Raw genomic sequence first — 18685 nt, forward strand, 5'->3', positions numbered from 1 at the left:
TGGACGTACACAAGTAAAGTACAAGTAGTGTATACTCAGTACAGTACTTGAGGAAATGTACTCTCTACTTTCCACTACTGCCCTCTTCCAGGTAAATCCCAAACTTTTCAAAACAGGCCCCAGATGCAGTCCGTGTTTGCCAAATCCACTTTCTATTTAGGAATATTGAATTGGATGTGTTACATATATAATTATTTCTCTTGTGGGTTTTTAAATACACATCGTCAAGCATTGCACTAATGACGCATTACTTGTTCTGTTACATGTCGGAGACCAGACCAACCGTAATGATTGGTTTCATGCCCTCACATCTGCTTTTTTTTCTCGTGTTGGATGAACCAATCCGAGATGAGAAGAAGCCTCGCGATATTTGCCCAGTAGACCGCTGTCTTGGAGTTTTGCCGGCAATATCTCGCGCTACCTGAGCACTCGGTGTCTCATTCCACCACGATCAAGCCTGCCGGGAGGGGGTTTCTGTTCAACAGCTACATAGCAGTCATTTCATTTGGAAACTTGAAAGGAATTTATATTTATAACAAACACCGTCGTTTTATTTATTTAAAGTAAACGTTGTCGTCTATCTAACTTTATAGGTAACCGCTGTCTCCAGGTTCGTAATTTGTACAGAAAAGGAAAGCTAAGTTAACGTTACAGCATAGGCCGTGCTAACAAAGAAAATCCTTTCTCTTCAGAAATAACCCCCACTACTCTCTTTAGTTATGAGTCATGTGGTCGTTGATAATCCACACGGTCTAGATCAGCAGGTGAGTACATTCAACTTGTTACGTTTTTGCTTTTTGTCATAGACATGTAGAGTTATTTTCCATTACGCACATGTAGTTTCGACAGGGAAAGAGAGCTCCGTTAGCTAAGCCGCTAGCCTGCAGCTAAGCTAAGCTAACGCTGCGCTTGCTGCTAAAATGGAGGTGATGATGTCGCTATAGAGGAGGTTGTGATGGCGGAGCTCCGTCACTACGTTGTGCCAGCGAACTAAACTAACATGCTTGTAAGGACTGTGTTTCCCTTTTAATGGCGAAAGGTAGTCTTAAACCCAACTATATCTAATGTTTAAATCACCTCTTGTGAAATTTGTTTCAATTAATGGAAATTTACAGGGTTAGCTAACATTTCCGTCTAGCCGGTATGCTTGAAGTTAGCCCGGCTGATGTCAGGCCTGCTCAGCCTGAAACGTGGCGCAGGAAAAAATGTTGGCAGTGGGTTTTAGCGACCATTAATGTTTTTGGTTTATAAGGCTCTAGATTTAACAAATCGTTCAGGTAGTATACATTTGGGCAAGTTGTTTTACTTTAAGAATTAACGGTAATTAGTTCACTTTTTTGTCTTATCTTAATTTGCCAGCGTTTCCCTCTGTAAATGATCATAGATTTGATGGCTTTGCAATGTCGGTCGTTAGATAATCAAGCCAGCCAACAACAACAATGACTGGTTGTGTGTTGAATGAAGGTTTGCTTGGATTTAAGTCCAAAACCGTCTGGGACTATTTAATTAAAATTGTTGGATATCAAGTCACTTAAGTATTTAAAAGGACAGTTCATCTTCAAATCCAAATACGTATTTTCTCCTTGGCCTTTACTGCCATTTATCCATCTAGATAGTTTTGGTGTGAGTTGCAGAGTTTGAGATAGCGGCCCTATAGATGCTTGTCTTCTCTTGATCCATTTGAAGAACTCAACAGTGTCTCTTTGAAATCATGACGCGATTACTCAAGATAATCCACAGTTGTGAGCAGTTTCATGGAGGAAGTATGTTCATTAAAGGAAACGGTTTCTACATGGAGCTACTCACAACAAGGCCTGTGGATTCTTGATCTTGAATAACAGGCTCATAACTTTTGGAAAGGGACATTCCTGTTAAGTATTAAGGTGTATTTTAATTTTATATTCAAGGGAAGTCAGAAATTGAATCAATCTTGATAGATAAATAGCATTTGGGGGTAATATTTTGGGCAAACTGCCCCTTCAAAATCCAAAAACAAAAAGAATTTGGTAGTGTTCTAAATGATTTAAACTGAAAGCCACATGTGGCTATCTAATAAAGTGGTGCATATAAAGTTAGAGTTTCTGAAGATAAACTAGATTCTTTTTATGTCAACAATAGGCAGTGTAGTTTTATTCTCAATATCTGTTGTTGGTAGTTTCTTACTGTGACTGCTAACTTGATTTAAAATCAAACTAATTAAAAAATATGTTTGTGTTTTTTGTAGCTTGCTGCCCTAGACTTGAACTCTGCTGACGGACAAGGCGGAGGAACTGGCAGTAAGTAACCAAACGGATTGTAATCATTGATTACATTAGCTTCATTTTAAGCCTTGTCTAATTGGTTTTACTATTTGGTACTTTTTTGTATTTATGATTACATTTGAGTTACTAATGTAGACCACTGAATTTCAGCAAATACTAAATGTATTTTTACCAAAAGAGCTAGATAGATTCCTTGTTAGTGTATTTATCTATGAGGAAAGTGTTAGATTTCACATCTTCATTAGAATGTATTGCAACATGTTTTTCTTACACATAACTGTTTTTGTTTAATTTTGCCTTAGTAAATGAAAGTGTTAAACAGATTTTTTTTTCCCTTCACCTAGGGCGTTACATTCCACCTCACTTGAGAAACAAAGATGCCTCTAAAAATGGTGAGTTTAATCTGACAGTCAACCACTGAGTCTGTCAATCAGACCATTGACACAGGTTTGAATTGTAGTGTTCTTGATGTTAAAACCCCATCAGAGCATGGTAAAAGCAAGCACAATTGAGAAAAAAAACTGAGGCAATATTTGATTATAAACACATTGGTTTTTACCAATCAAAACAAAGATGGCGGTCCTGCAGTGTTTTTGCTGCTTCCGGCCACCTGAACGTTGAGGGCATTTTTACTAGTGCACAGAGTGTGGAGAGAAAGCTATGTCAAGTCGGTGTCTGTGCATGATAGCTTATTTTAGCATGGATAAAGTGGGGCAAGTGGTACTAAAAAATGGCTGCAGACTGGAATTTCTATCAGTAACACAATGGGGAAGATCTCATTCAATTTCTAGCAGCCATTTACATGATGTGGACATTGGAGAGAACATGGTTAATCTTTTCCTAAGTTCATTCTTGTCTCACATGTGGACAAGAGGAGTGCTAGCTGTTGACTGCTCTGATAAAGGGACATGTATATGGGAGGGTTGGAGGGCTGGTGGTGTATTGTACATATTGACATTTATTGAGTTTTAACAATGTTTTTTTTTTTTTAGCCCAGATGAGGTGGTTGTAAATTTTTTTTCTTCTCTACTTGTTTAGCCTCTTAAAGGCTGTATATCAAGACACTTGTTGTGCCTGGCAAATAAGTTAACATGAAAAAAAATCTTGGAATCATGGTACTGTGTCATTGCACACTTGACGTTTTTCTCGTTTTACTCTTTTCTTATTCCACAGCAGGAAATGCTTATTCCGCTGGTAGACAGTGCGGTTATTCAGTGGCACCAATAAATCTCTGTAAGTCCCTTCTGTCTGCTTTCGCTGAGGGCAACCTGCATTTTCAGATGCATGAAATAGCCATTTTACACACCAGCAAAACCAGTGCGAAGGGTTAAGTTAGAGCCATACACTTCACAGTACAAGTTAATGATGGGCTCATGATTAATTGATCTGCTTCTCTCTGCTGGGATGCTTGCAGTCAAAATGAGAAATGTTACAAGTAAAGGGCAATTTGATGTAAGCATAATCTGCTTTTTTTAATGTAGTGAGATGATTTTGATTTTTTTTTTTAATCTAATGAAGCATATGATAGATTCGTCTAGATTTTTTTCCCACTGTGCATTCAAGCCCATAATTTCACCTGCAATGTCCCCCAAGTTTCTTCTAAACAGTGCCCACAACCATGGCAGGGAGAGTGTCCTCAAAGACACAGAAATAACTATACATCAGGATGGGATGACTGTAAGATTGGTAACTATTAGAGTAAAGTTAAGCCCAACACTCATACAGCATGAGCCAGTAATTATGGGTGAGTCTTTTTATAGCCTGCTTCCCTACCTTTGCTCAGGTTACCCAAGACTGGCCTCTCAAGAGCTTGCCTTTTACCATGCCTACAGTGGGGGTTGGCGAAACAGATGTGGTATACTTTGACCTCTCTACCTGCATGCCATGCCATCTACTTGTTGGCAGAGTTTCATATAGAGTGTATATAGCTGAACACTGGGGCATAATCCATGTGCCCTTGCTTTGTCATGGTCACTTGAAAAAAGCAGCAGAGATGTGGGCCTAACACAGTGTTTGACAAAGCTTGCAAATGAAGTGGCTTATGATGCATGGTGATGGTGCCTTAAAGACTCTGCACTGCATCACTAGTGTGACTGTCTTACTAATAACGAGACAATATCAGCTGTGGAAGAATTATCTAAGACACCCTTTTATGCATTGTTCAGCTGTTTATACCCTTTATCCTCTTAGTCACAGTCATGAAATCAAAGTAGGGATTTTATTTTGAAAAGAGGCTGAGCTGCTGCATTGACATAATTCGATCACATTTAATTAATCAAGAGTATGTTCTTCTTTTTGGGGTTTTTATAGACCTTGTAGCTTTTGTGTCTGAGAACCAGAGTGCATGCTGGCTTTTGTTCCAACAACTGACCCCCTTAGGTTTGACTGATAAGTTATTTCTTTGTTTTTAAGTTAAAAAAAAAACAATTAAAATCAACTGGTGCACTGTGGAATAGAAACCTGCATACACTCACCCCTCCTTTGCACATGATTGAATCAGCCTGACCTGTAGCGTCTGTCTGAAAGGGATGTTTGTTCCTGCAAGGTTACTTCAAAGTAGTGATTATCAGGTGTCCTCCTTGGCTGTTTCACTGGTATTTGCGATTTAAATGATGAATAGAACTGATTTTTAGGCATTTTAAGCTGGCCTGCACCGGCCTGAATTTTAATGTGCCTGGATGGCAGTGCAGCAGAATCGTTCTTCCTTCTTATTTTAGTTGACTGTCCAAGCTATTTTATACCCCAGTAATTATAGCTTTTGGGTGCAAAAAGTCAAAGGAATATTGCAACATGTAGTTGTTCAGCTGGCATTGGTTACTGCACAGGCATCTCTAGAGTAAACAGTTAATTTTGTCTGCAGTGTGGCACACCTGGTGGCATGATGACAATAGGATAAAAGGGTGCATCAAGACCTGTCTGAAATATGTAAGACTGTGCTAGTGGACATATTGTTCTTTTCCAAGCACTGTTTGAAGCACTTGTAGCTCAGGCCTGAGATGCACACTGGTTCTAGAATCACACTTGCCAGAAAGGCTGTGTTTTACAGCAGGGGTGTCAAACATACGGCCTGCAGGCCAGAACCAGCCTGCCACAGGGTCTGGTCCACTCAATGGATAATTGGCGTGAAAAATTTAATTCTGATATCAATAAAATATACTGCTCTTCCTGATTTGTCCACTGGGGGTAGTGCTGTCTGAATAAGGAACAGTAGAGACTATCTGAATTTTTATGATTGTTTTTTTCTGTAATAGAATTAATTTAAACTACCTAACGATCCAAAATGACCTCAAATATTATTGAGTAACACTTATTAGATTTCTGTAGAACCTTTAAGTTTGAGATTTAATCGATCATTTAATCAAACTAAACTGCAAGATTCAATGTGGAGCAGAGGAGAAAAAATCATCTGCAAAGCCATAAACACTGAATTATTCATCTCCCAACAATGACCACCTTAAATGTTTTCTAGCACCATACCAGCTATTTATTTGAATAAATGTTTTAGTATTACAAGCAGCATTCTGTGTGGGCCCTTGAATATGTGTAGTAGACACTAATCTAGATATTATAGAGCCCATGAGCTTACACACAGGCTACATGACAAAACATTGTCAAGCATAGGCTACTATTCATGCAACAGCTACCAGTGAAAATGTCTTTGTCAAAAAGAAGAGTGGACACTGTCTGGTTTCCAAAGAAAAATGCAACAGTCCCAGTTTCCTATGCAGCAAATGAAAGACAGTGTGCTTTGTGTTCACAGCACTGGTCAGTTCTCAAGGAATATAATATCTGGGCTGCAAGTGTAGCTTTTCAAAATCTTTTAGTTCCATGTTTATGTAGGTTTGTTTTCATAATTATCCATGCACCCTTTGCCAGATTTTTTTTAGTTCAACACCACAATTTGCATAACACATCTGAATAAAACTAAGCCTTTTACAAGTAAGTTACAAGTGCCATCAATCCTACATTGCTTGGACAAGGAGAATAGTTAGACTACTACAGCTTTCATGTATTGTAGCTATGATGTATCATTTTAAGAGCGAGAGTTGCATTCAAGATGTAACTTGCATTGTTTTAGTAGTTGTAGAGTTGGTCTTTTGTTATTTTGGTGGTTTGGTTTGATGTGAACCTTGACGTGCTTTGCAGTGTTTGCAGAGTGCACATGCATCATTTTTGTCTTGCCAGTCTGAGTGGCTAAATTCTCCCACAAATCCTGATGCAGTATTTTTGTAGTTAATTGAAAGTTGATTAATTTACAATGCTGCACTTGTAAAAGTAAAGGTCAAACGTAACAGCCATTTGGACTTGACAGTGAAAATGTTTGAACTCCATGTCTGAAATTGTAATGAAAAGTAATTACTTTGATGCCCATTTTGATTGCAATGCAGCTCTGTCTGAGAGGTCCCAAATGCTCCCCAAACTAGTCAAAGTCCATATCGTAGTCACCATCAACAGGGTAACTTGAGCTAGTTTAGAAAGTACTAGACATGTGTGGCTGTATCTCCTGATATTCTGAATTTAATTACTCAGATCAGTATTGGAGACAAAAAAAAAAAACTCCTGGTCTACCAGGCATAGATCAGTGTGTGCCTGTTTGAAGCATTACAAGGCTTTTCCCTTGTGCTTACTGGAATGAGGCACTGTGATGGAAGCATTTACCTGTTGGCCCACAGGTATAGTTAAGTCCCTTACCACAGATCTAGAATCAGCCCTTCGGCTGAACCCATGCTCGCTCAAAATGAGACTAATCTGAGACTAGATCTGTGTGGCTGGTCTGGCCCTTGGCACTGATGTGGCATAGCCTCAGCTACTTAGCATGGCAGTGCTAACTAAACATTGCCCCCTCCCCCCCACCAGCCTCGTCCTCAGCCTGCACTGATAACAGTGTGGCCACCGATGGGAGCGATGACACAGCCAGTGTCCAAAGCTGGGCAGATCGCTGTGGTAAATGTCCAATACAGGCAAAGACGGGGCTCAATAAGTTTCTTCATACAGACAAGTCATCCTAAACAAATAACAAAGCCAGTGTCAGTGGATAATTTTTTATTATAGTCAAAACTTGATTTTTCTGAATCTATTTTCTTGTACAGGTTTAGAACTTGCTTTGCATTTTTTGCCTACATTTATATTTTGGACAAAACTAACCTGTCACACAAATGTTATTGAAGCATTTTTTTCTCACTATTGTGTAAGCTTTCAGTCCAGGTTCTATGGACTGGTTGCATCCCACCTGTCAGTAAATTAGGCTAGAAATAGGTCAGCACTTGAAGAGACACTCATGGCTAGTAAGGACTACGAGTACAGCCAAATGTGTACTTATATTACTGGCACTAATATGTTACACATGCAACATTGATTGCTTCCTCACAAGCCTCTTTTTTTGTTTCTTGTCTTCCTTGAAGATTCACCTGGATGGGACGGTGGGCGCAGCAATGGCTTTGTGAATGGTTACCACGACAACCGCACAAACGGGGGCTTCGGAGGGCGAGGACCCCCTCGCAATGATAGAGGTGGGCGCGGCGCCTACCGTGGTAACAGGGGTGGAGGCTCGTTTAATCAACCATTACAAAATGCAGGTGGGGAAAATCCTGTCGTTCCTTAAAATGTCTCTCTGTAGCTCTAGTTGTAGAGTGATATTAGTGTAGTTTTAGATGTAATCTTGGCCCTCCCCCCACCCTGGTTTATACAGTTATATTAGAATGCATAATGGATTTTAAGTAAATTATAAATTAAAAACATTAGCTGTGCACTTAAATTAACTGATGGTATTTTGCTTCAGGGGAAGACTCCGCTTTTGGTAAGAGCGGCGTCAACTGATGTCTGTCAGCTGATTTGACAAAACTCCCAAGCACATCACTGACAGGCTCTTGTTTTGTTCATTATAGGGTTCGGCAGTTATGACAACAAAGATGGCGGCTGGGGAGGACCTCCAAGAGATACTGCCTACAACAGCTTTGGTGGACGTTCTGATAGGTCCAAGACTGGCTTCTTCAATGACCGCGGGCCAGGTTCAAGGGGAAGGTGTGTAAAATGATTGCACTGACTAACCCACGGTGCCTTCATTTTTTTTTAATGAGTCTAACATTTGTTTTATTATGTTATGTTCATGTTTTGTATCTAAAATTTTTTTAAAGAAGCATTCAGTTAAGTTTGGAACAGTCTGAGTTTGTCTTTAATTATTAATGAGCATTTTCTTTACTTAATTTCTACTTAAAATAATTAATGAACCCGCATGTTAAGTTAGACATAGCAGTTTAGCTGTTGATGCCACAACTGTTTGTTTTTTTTAGCTTCACACTTTAACACTGTGTCTACAGATATGAGCGTGGGGGCTTTTCTGGTGGAGGAAACACCCGCTGGGTAGAGGACTCCAGAGATGATGATTGGTCTAAGCCCACTGCTCCCAATGAGCGCCTGGAACAGTAAGACAGATTCTGCTCATCAATAACAGAACTTAGTCATTTTTGGATCATGCATTTGACCTCAGATGTTTGCAAACCTTTTTTTAGTGAGCTTTTCTCTGGAAGTAACACTGGGATTAACTTTGAGAAATATGATGATATTCCCGTGGAGGCCACTGGAACAAATTGCCCACCCCACATTGAAAGTGTAAGTCTATACTCAGCAGTGCTTGCATATTTTTAATGGTGTAACTGAAATGGCCACTCTCTGTTCCATTAAAACCTTTAAAATTCATTTTTAAATGAATCCATAGACAGTGTGTCTTAGACTAATGGTATGGTCTGATTATTCTGTAGTTCCATGATGTGGACATGGGGGAGATCATCATGGGTAATATCACCCTGAGTCGCTACACTCGTCCCACCCCAGTCCAGAAGCATGCAATCCCAATCATCAAGTCCAAGAGAGACCTGATGGCTTGTGCCCAGACTGGTGAGTATTCTCAGTGCATGCTGTTCAAAACTTAAAATTAAATCAGCCAGCCTTTTCCTGGATAATTTCTTGTTAGAAATACTCAGAACATTTAAAAATAGAAAGTTAAGGTTGATGTATCGTTTAGTGTACTCCCTTTGGTTCCATGGGTTTATATTTTTGTTTAATGTAATCTAAAATATATAATTCCTCCTGTGTTTCAGGCTCCGGTAAGACAGCTGCTTTCTTGCTGCCAGTGCTGAGTCAGATCTACACCGATGGGCCAGGAGATGCTTTGCAGGCCGCCAAGAACAGCGGACAGGTACTGATGAAAGCAAATGCATAATAACTGAACATGTCCTGCATTCCCATTTGACTGGAAATAAACATAATTTCCTTCACCTTCAGGAAAATGGAAGGTACGGCCGTCGTAAGCAGTACCCAATCTCCCTTGTCCTGGCTCCCACCAGAGAACTGGCTTTGCAGATCTATGATGAGGCGAGGAAGGTGAGCTCCAAGCGTTCAACGGACTGTCTGACACCCTTTTACCACACATTTCTTCCTGGAAATTGAATATTAGGAATGTAACCACGTATCCAATATTGCAATAAGAAAATGTACTGCGATTATAGATCATGAGATTAATTATGTTACCAATTTTTGCTGGGTCATTTTTTTTTTATTGTGGTGTTACCATGCCATAAGTTTTTGGTATTGTTACATCCCTTGAATTGAATTTGCATCTTGATGCTTAATTGTTTCCCTTTGTTCCATTTGTTCATTCTAGTTTGCCTATCGCTCGCGTGTGCGCCCCTGCGTGGTGTATGGCGGTGCTGATATCGGCCAGCAGATCAGGGACTTGGAGAGAGGCTGTCACCTGCTGGTAGCCACGCCTGGACGTCTGGTTGACATGATGGAGAGGGGCAAGATCGGTCTGGACTATTGCAAGTCAGTATAGCACAGGGATCTACACTGGGATCTTTTTTTTTTAACAACTGGCTCAAATATTTTTTTTGATGTTTAAAAATTAAATATGAACTGTTTATTTACAGCTACCTGGTCCTGGATGAGGCTGACCGCATGTTGGACATGGGTTTCGAGCCACAGATCAGACGCATCGTGGAGCAAGATACAATGCCACCTAAAGGCATCCGCCAGACCATGATGTTCAGTGCCACATTCCCCAAGGAGATCCAGGTAAATTTGAGAGTCAACGAGTATACAGCAGCTTGCTCAATGTGAGAAATCTTTGCATATTTATCTGTTTGATTTTGTTGTGCGTAGATCCTCGCTCGTGACTTCTTGGAGGACTACATTTTCCTGGCAGTGGGGCGTGTCGGTTCCACTTCAGAAAACATCACACAGAAGGTGGTCTGGGTAGAGGAGACTGACAAGAGGTCCTTCCTTCTTGACCTGCTCAACGCCACAGGTGAGAAATGCATGTGGAAAATGTTTGTTTTGTTTTGTTTTTTCTCCTCATGAAGGTCACATCGGGCTCTAACCCATCATCCTGTGTTTGTCAGTCTGCCCCATATCAAGCTAATATTGACTTTGCTACATCTCTGCTAACAAATGTTCATTATAGCAAGACCTTGCAGTGAAAGATAAACTATCAAAACGAAATCTCATGCAGTGGTGAGCAGGCACTGAAATCACATCACCGTGTTTAGTGGGGTTTGCTTCTCATTATAATCTGACGCTGTTATTTTTGTGTACTCAGCAGCCTTACATTTACTGGCTGGTTTGGTTTTATCTTAGTTATTCCCAGTGAGGTTCAGGAAAATGTGACAGAGGCCCCAGAGAAGCCGGGTAAGTATGAACTTACCATAACTTCACTCTGACCCACAAGCCAGAAACATCACATCCCACAGCTCATCCTGTCCCTCCGCTCCCCAGCTGACATGCTGCCTCAGTTTTTTTTTGTTTGTTTGTTTTTCTTTCATTTCCAATAAGAGCTTGTAGGACCTACAATATTTGCCTTGCACCATACAGACTGAATGAAATTGCAGAATTCGAGTCAATGCAATCTCTCCCCACAGAAAGGGGAGCTGTTATTAGCATAGTGTTACCAGCAGTAAGGTCAGCGAACTTAACATGATCATGTTGGCTGGTTGTCAAAGAAAGAGCTCTGTTTAAATCAGATGGCTGTGACATGGAAATGGCAAGTGTCCTGTTACCAACTTGACAATGTCTGATTGGGCTAATGTGGGCTCATTTTAAAGTGCTTAAGTAATTTGGAGAGGATGGAGCTTTGTTGGATGTTTATCTTTTTTCCTGGCTTGTGCCAGAGTGCATTGGCAAAACACTTGCAGGGCTAGCTGCAAATTTGGAATGGCCTGTCCTACCCCATCACCCCTCAACCATTTTTATTATCTCAAGCTTTGATTCTGGTAGCCATTAATGCCAAGTATCTAGATTGCAACCCAATATCTATTTCAATAATTGTTTAAACTGTCCTGAGTCAATTCTGAAGATCAGTAGGAGGCCCATTTTAGGCATTTTTTTTTTTTTAATGGATTGGTATCTACTAGAAGAAAATCCAGTCTTTTTTTTTTTTTAGCTCTTGTTGTTTTGCAACATAAGCTGCAGCCAGACATAGAGGTCAAAGCTGGGTACATGAATAAACCAAGCAAGGACACAACTGGGAGTGTATCATTGTTCCATTCATGAATTCTGCCTGAATAGCGCCCAGTTTCAGAGAGACTTCAGGCTGACTGTGGAGGAGTCTGATCATTGGCTTACATGATTGGCCACATTGGGTTGCCTTTCTCCAAATTTTGACTTTGTTTCAAGCTTTTACTGCAGGGCTGCTGCATTTTTTTTTCTTCCTGTTGTCCCCTGCGGCCTTCACCTCTGCAGCCCAAACACTAATGAATGAGAGGACTGGCATTTTTGCTGGAACACCTGATTTGGTATGAATACAGCCTTAGCCTGTTAGGTATGCTGCGTGCTGCTCTTAAGGACAGCTGGGATCTATGCTTCAAGCATTTAGAAGAAGAGAACCTCTAGAACCAGTATTTGGATTAAATAGCTTCTGAGAAATATGGTGTCAGATTTAGAAGTCTACAGCTGTTACTTCAGTGTGTTGATCCATATTTAATCAACACTTGACTAAATATAAGTATCGAATCAGACTCCATATCTGCACATACACAATCCAAGGACTTAATTCAGATACAAAAACCTGATTTGGACATCCCGTTTAAAAGTAATCAAATTATTGATTATCTTCTGTATTGTGTGCAGAAGAACTGAAGCCATAGTTGTCAATTAATGGTTGTCAGTAAATGTAAAGCTTTTTGTGCAACCCCTGTCTCCATTTCTAAGTTGTCATTTTGGTTTTTGATTTTCTTCTTTTACTTCATGATCTTGCAAATGCTAACTGTTTTCTGAATGACAGTTTTAAGTTCCTGATCCCATCTTTTAGTTTGATAAGTCCACCCATAGCCTTGTTCCCTCTTATTGATGACTCTTTTTCTTCTCCTTCATCGCTCTTTATCCTGCTCTCCTCCCTTTGTGCCGTCCACTTTATTTCCGGCTACACAGGCAAAGACTCGTTGACGCTGGTGTTTGTGGAAACCAAGAAAGGAGCAGATGCATTGGAAGACTTCCTTTACCACGAGGGCTACGCCTGCACCAGCATCCATGGAGATCGCTCCCAGAGGGACAGAGAAGAGGCTCTTCATCAGTTCCGGTCTGGACGATGCCCCATCTTAGTGGCTACAGCTGTAAGTAACATTTACTGTTAATCTACCCTCCTTTTTTTTACCCCTACTCAACTTACACGTGTGTTAAAACCTTTGTTTGTTGAGAGTTTATAGATAAATGTGCATTACAAAAAATCATTCCTGCCATTCTTGATGATAAAAACAAAACATTTTAAGCCCAAAGTCTGATAATCCAGTAATATCTTTCACGTGGCCTACTTCCAAGCTACCTTTTAAAATAAAACAAAAGGTTGCAATAAGTTTCTCTTTGGGCTTATGCTGAAGTTAACTGGCACCCCTTAAGTGGAAATTTAAGTAGCATAACAAGAAATATGCAAAATTGGTCCAGTTCCAGGTTGGCAGATGCAGCCTTTTTTTTTTTTTTTTTTTTTAGTGTTTGGATCGTATTTGGGGAAAAATAACCCTGCATGAAACCAGGCCAACTGGGTCACAGATGAAACTGTGGCTTAGGCTGAACAGCTGAATACTGCTGGCAGATTTTATTAGCTGTTGCTAATTAACTGGAGTTCCATAATTAATTTGGCCTGTAGACAAAGTGAAACTCGTGACAAAGTTGTCTGGTGTTGACATTAAAATATTTTTCTTCTTCCAACCTCTTTATTTCTCCAGGTGGCTGCTAGAGGTCTGGACATCAGCAATGTGAAGCACGTTATAAACTTTGACTTGCCCAGTGACATTGAGGAATACGTTCACCGTATTGGCCGTACGGGACGTGTGGGCAACCTTGGTACAGATTTATTTTTTTTTTATAAACGAAATGCCCTTTCATGTACACAAATATTTTAATGACTCTGTATAATCTTACTCTTGTTCTGTGTTGTGTAGGTCTGGCCACGTCGTTCTTTAACGACAAAAACAGCAACATAACCAAAGATTTGCTGGACATTTTGGTGGAGGCCAAGCAGGAGGTTCCCTCCTGGCTTGAGAGTCTTGCCTACGAGCACCAGCACAAGAGCAGCAACCGTGGACGCTCAAAGAGGCATGTCGCACACCACATCAAGTTTTAGAACAAATCTGCCTCATAAGTCACTTCCTTGTGGACATCTTTATAACCAAAGGGAACCTTGTTCATTTCTTGGCAAGGCATGTCTGTTGTGAAGAAATTGCAGGAACATGTTGTGGAAAACTTGACTTTCAGAGAGCCCATACTAACTTGAAATATAGCTACTGACATGAGTCTAAAATAATGCATCTTATATAGGCGCCTTTCAAAGCACTCGACACCTTAGTCAGTCTGGAAAAAAAAACAAGCAGCAAAGAGTTAAGCCAACACGATTAATATACATCCACAGACAATGCTTCAGATGAGTAATCAAAAACCGTGTTAAACAGCAATATTTATATGGTTAAAGATATTATATTAAAGCCATTGAACTTACCTTCTGCTTAGTTAGCATAATGACTACAGGAGTTTATCCATGAGTTTTTTTCCCCCAGCCATTATTCAAGACCTGGCTTTTATTTGATTACTGGTTTTTGAGGTTATATAGTATTGTGTATATATTAGAGTGTACACCCTCTAAATACATCAATCTGGACCAGTATATCAGTTCAGTGTACAGTGATCCAATATAATGAATGTGAAGGGAAAATGTTGATCTATATTGTCATCTTTAAGATACACCTTTATTTGAAAGTTTCCATGGCATGTCTGTCACAAATGTCTGTCATAAAATTACCAAATCCTAATTTAGTTAGAATAAATTAAAAGTCACAATGTGTTAAATGCACATATAGCAGATAGATTGCAGACCCCCTAATTCAGTCAAAATCATATCAGGGGAGACTCTGCAAATATTGTATTGCTGTCCAAAGAATCAATATAATATATTGTGATGAAACTTGTGAATTACACTTGTAGTGTATAAATGCAAACAAACATTTAAACTTGTAACTAAGCAGATGATTTGATTGTATTTGGGAATGGTGACACCATAATGTGTTCAAACCATATGATATCCACTGGAATGATAGAGTAATGGATTGGCATTATCTGGAACTGAATGTGAATAGCTGTCTGGCCATTAGTTTATTGTACCCTAATGTCTAACGAGCAACTGTTGTTGTATAGGTTCACTGGTGGTTTCGGAGCTAGAGACTACCGTCAGACGTCTGGTGGCTCTGGAAACTTCAGCAGCAACCGTGGAGGACGTAACACTGGAGGACACGGAGGAAACCGTGGCTTTGGTGGAGGTAAAGGAATTATATTTTCCTAGTCTTTTATCTGTAGTTCACTTTCTTGTTAATTTTGAAAGTGTTATCATTTCCGTGTAGAACTTTGCTGCATTGTTAAGCAGAACATTTTGTACATAAAACCCCTAATAGGAAAACAGTCTAGTTGGTGTCACTTTGATCTAAATTAAATTTTTTGTTCTTGTCCTTCACAGGTGGCTTCGGTGGCAACTTCTACAGCAATGACGGCTACGGGGGAAATTACAGCCACTCTGGTAGTGTGGATTGGTGGGGCAACTAGTCACCATAGGAATAGGTTGCCATGCCAACCCCACCCAATGGAAACCACATGTTAACTTAAGCCAGACCATAACAACCCTCCCTGTGTAGCTTCACTGACACACAGTACATTACCAACCCTGGTTCTCTGCCATTCGCTTCTCTCAAAAAGGAAGTGCAGCACGACGCAAAGGAAAGTCACCAGCACGTGCAATGCACAGGAGACCGCAGAGATTCGCACACCTCAGAGTGAGCATGGATGCTGACATGCATTGTCCGATAGCAACTTCGGACTTTCATTGTTAAAAGTATTTTTGTTCTTTTTGTGGAAAAAAATCCCAATTGAATAACCTGAGGATCATTTGTATGTTAATGTACTGTGCCTTTTGGAATTTAAACAGGAAATCTATGTTTTTCATTTCACCAGTTGAACATGGCCAAGAGCTCTAAATTTGATTTTACTATTATTTTTGTTTGGTGAAAAATATTAGAAAGGTAAAATAAGCTTGGACTTAATCAAACCTTGGCAAACACTGGGGTATTGTGGCTCTGAGCCATGATTCCATTTGAACTTCAAATTTATTGCAGGAACATCATGTAGCCTTTTCTATAGTCAAACAGCTAATGGAGCCATTACTATGTCTAATACAAACTGGGCCACTCTGTGAAGCAACCGTATTTTAATCCTTAAGGACAAAGTTACATTTGTTTTTCTTTCTTTTTTGCTCACTCTATCCTGGACAGGCTCCTTTTTATGGATATGATAGTCTTCGAAATAGCCATTCCTATTGTAATCTTAAGAAACACAGAAGTCATTAAGCTCAGTGCCAATAATTGCTGAGGTTTAAACAAGAATAATCACTGCTGGAACTTGTTACTCCACATTTTTCAATTGACTTGACAGTGTTACGGCAGCTAGTATGTTACCAAGTGCTAGCTACATTAAGTGGGCGGTGTTTTTTGTTTATTTTTACTTGAGACATTTTTGGTGCAGGTGTGTGCAAAATTGAAAAACTGAGTCAGTTTTTTGATTTTTGAATTGTTTCTCTACAATATGTATCAAAACAAAAAATGCCTGCCATCTTGAAAGTGAAGTTCAAAATGGCTGCATAAAGGACCACAGCATCGGGAGGGCATAGCGTGGTGTTAGTGTTTACTGAATCGACCGGCAAACCATGAGGCCCAGATGGTATTCTACGCTTGCAAGTGTTTTGTTTTTTGGTCAAGGAGAAAGGACACGTGAACTGAGTCGCAGGCTTAACTTAATTACAAACGTTTTCTCTTTTCAAGCTGCGTTGGAGGCATGGTTCATCTTAAAGAGACAGGCATTTGAATGATCACTGAGGTTTATCAATTAAACAGCGAGGAACGGAGCAGTGTAGAGCAGCACTCCGACCACTGAGACTAGGGGAACGGGGGTAGGCGTTAGGGGCGCGGTTTTCAGTGCACCGCCGTTGTCAGTGGCTTTGGTTTCCATTGCTGCGTAATGTATCTGGAGGTGGCCAAAGATCGGGGGGAGTGTCCACTTCCTTACGGGACAATAAAGTACTGTCAGGTCCTCTGGGAGTTTATCTGCTCAGACATGTATAAAAATCTGTGGCTTCGTGAAGCCAGAGCAGGCTTTTCCTCTCAAAGAGGAGCAGCCATCGAGAGGAGGAGAGATGGGGCGTTTCACCTCCCAATTTTCTCATCGGGTGTGTTGTGCCTTGAACCTTTTTTTTAAGAAATTGAATTAAAAGCGGATGCACTGACAGTGTTGAGAACTTGAGATTGAATGGTGCTACTTGATTTAGGTGTGTAGGCCCTTGTACGTCGTGCCCATCAAGTTTTACAAAAGTTCTTTTATTGCACATCTAGAGTTTTATATAGATGTCTTGGATATGTGTCCTTAAGCTTCCAAATATTGTGTGTGAGGAGATTGTGAAAAACGCAGCTTGTTTACAAAGGGGAAGGGTTCTCAACGTTTAAACCAGGATTTATTTGGGACCAGGGGATTTAGCAGTCGGGGGAATTTAGCCATTTGCACAGATTTCTAGATTCTACTTTTGCTGCTAGTTTTGTGTAATTTATTAAGCATTTTTGACAAATATTTATTTTTGTAAGCCTCAAAGTGATTCTTTGAAAGTTTCAGAAACTTGACCAAAAGACAGTACAAAAAACACTGGCACTTGAATGTTGAATGTCACCTGTATGCGTGAAATTTATATATTTCGGGGTAGTGTGAGCTTTTTAATGTTTAAGATACATTGGACTCGGTAAATAATATCCACAGCTGTTTCAGGGCCTCCTCAGGGCCAGTCATCTCTATTAGATTATATCAATTGGTCAACAAAATTTGAAATGGAATTGAACAAACATGCCAAGGTTTGGAATATAGCTGTCAAAAGAGCAAATACATTTCCTAAGCATATCAGTGCAGAAGTGTTCAGATTCTCCAATTGTGTGCATTATTGATTCTTTACTCTAATTTGACCTGGTAATTATTTTTCTCCAGTGAATGTCTGGCACATGGCAATCCTTAAAGAAACAAACATGTGGTTTATTCTCATTGTTGTATTTGCATATGATACCTCCTTGAGTTCTCATTTAATGTGGAGCAAGTCTGCAGCATAGATCTCCACGGCAGCTGTTGGTACTGTACGGGATGAACCGAGGGTTTTGCGCACAGTGTTGCAGACGGAACCCGAGACTTGTTCCACATTTTCCAGAGAACCCTCGAGGTCTTTAGATGTAGACTTTGCTTTCTGTATTAGCGTATAGGCTACTGCACTGCATGGGAAATACTCAGCTGTGCAATTGTATGATTTTACCAAAATAAAAATGTTTGAATGCAAAAGTATCTGGAAAAATCAAGCATGTTTCATGAAGACTTGTTTACTGTAGTTGTGCAGAGAAGACCTGTAGCAAGCAGCCTGTTGCCTTGTATGGATACAGGGCCGATGGGCAGCAAACTTCAATTTGGTATAGATTGGATGTGCTTCATTTCTTTTGAAAAAAAAATATAAAGATTTCATTTGTAAATTAAACTGTGTCATTTGTCTTATTGTCCCAAACCTGTGTTGAAGTGCTGTGAGTTAAGTGAGGTGTGTTTCCCATCACCTTTTCAGTATTTTTGTTCTAGCAAAGAGGACAAAAGTTGTATATTTGTTTTTGTTAAGCTAAAAAAGAAAAATGGAATAATCACTACCTAAACCCAACCAAGCCAAATTCTATGTGACTGAATGTTCCAATTAAGGGAAAGCCTTTTCTTCTACAGCAAATGATAGTTGTAGTTATGGATGAAGTGTTACTTCATGGTGAAAATTCCACCTGGTTAGTGTTTTTTCTGTAGAGGCCACAATAATAAATTGATAACTGTAGGTGCACTGTACA

At 39.9% G+C, this 18685-nt stretch overlaps 1 protein-coding gene across 11 annotated transcripts; it reads left to right on the top strand.

The window, feature by feature from the left end:
- The first annotated feature begins 417 nt into the window (after positions 1–417).
- On the top strand, positions 418–18339 carry ddx3xa (DEAD-box helicase 3 X-linked a). Of its 11 annotated transcripts, none has more exons than XM_084724329.1 (22): positions 418–764; positions 2225–2276; positions 2606–2653; positions 3435–3494; positions 3855–3947; positions 4045–4116; positions 7664–7837; positions 8147–8282; positions 8579–8683; positions 8771–8870; positions 9020–9155; positions 9359–9456; positions 9543–9641; positions 9922–10082; positions 10187–10331; positions 10419–10563; positions 10893–10943; positions 12681–12862; positions 13472–13589; positions 13688–13841; positions 14934–15055; positions 15250–18339. In XM_084724329.1, the coding sequence occupies exons 1-22, from the start codon at positions 720–722 to the stop codon at positions 15333–15335; spliced, it is 2382 nt and encodes a 793-aa protein (XP_084580455.1). In that variant the 5' UTR covers positions 418–719; the 3' UTR covers positions 15336–18339. The 11 variants fall into 11 exon arrangements, with proteins under 11 accessions (XP_084580455.1, XP_084580458.1, XP_084580456.1 ...); XM_084724332.1 differs by having other exon boundaries at positions 7664–7771; XM_084724330.1 differs by having other exon boundaries at positions 3855–3938.
- Positions 18340–18685: the final 346 nt, after the last annotated feature.

The sequence above is a fragment of the Lutjanus erythropterus genome, chromosome 8 (assembly GCF_056507025.1).
Source record: "Lutjanus erythropterus isolate fLutEry1 chromosome 8, fLutEry1.hap2, whole genome shotgun sequence".
Taxonomy (NCBI): Eukaryota; Metazoa; Chordata; class Actinopteri; order Lutjaniformes; family Lutjanidae; genus Lutjanus; species Lutjanus erythropterus.

What these genes read in the sequence shown, in the direction of transcription:
- ddx3xa (XM_084724329.1), top strand. Translation starts at nt 720, where the DNA reads ATGAGTCATGTGGTCGTTGATAATCCACACGGTCTAGATCAGCAG. An exon ending in ACAAGGCGGAGGAACTGGCA is followed by an intron (nt 2,277 to 2,605) that starts GTAAGTAACCAA and finishes CCCTTCACCTAG; the next exon opens with GGCGTTACATTCCACCTCAC. An exon ending in TGACCTGCTCAACGCCACAG is followed by an intron (nt 10,564 to 10,892) that starts GTGAGAAATGCA and finishes GTTTTATCTTAG; the next exon opens with TTATTCCCAGTGAGGTTCAG.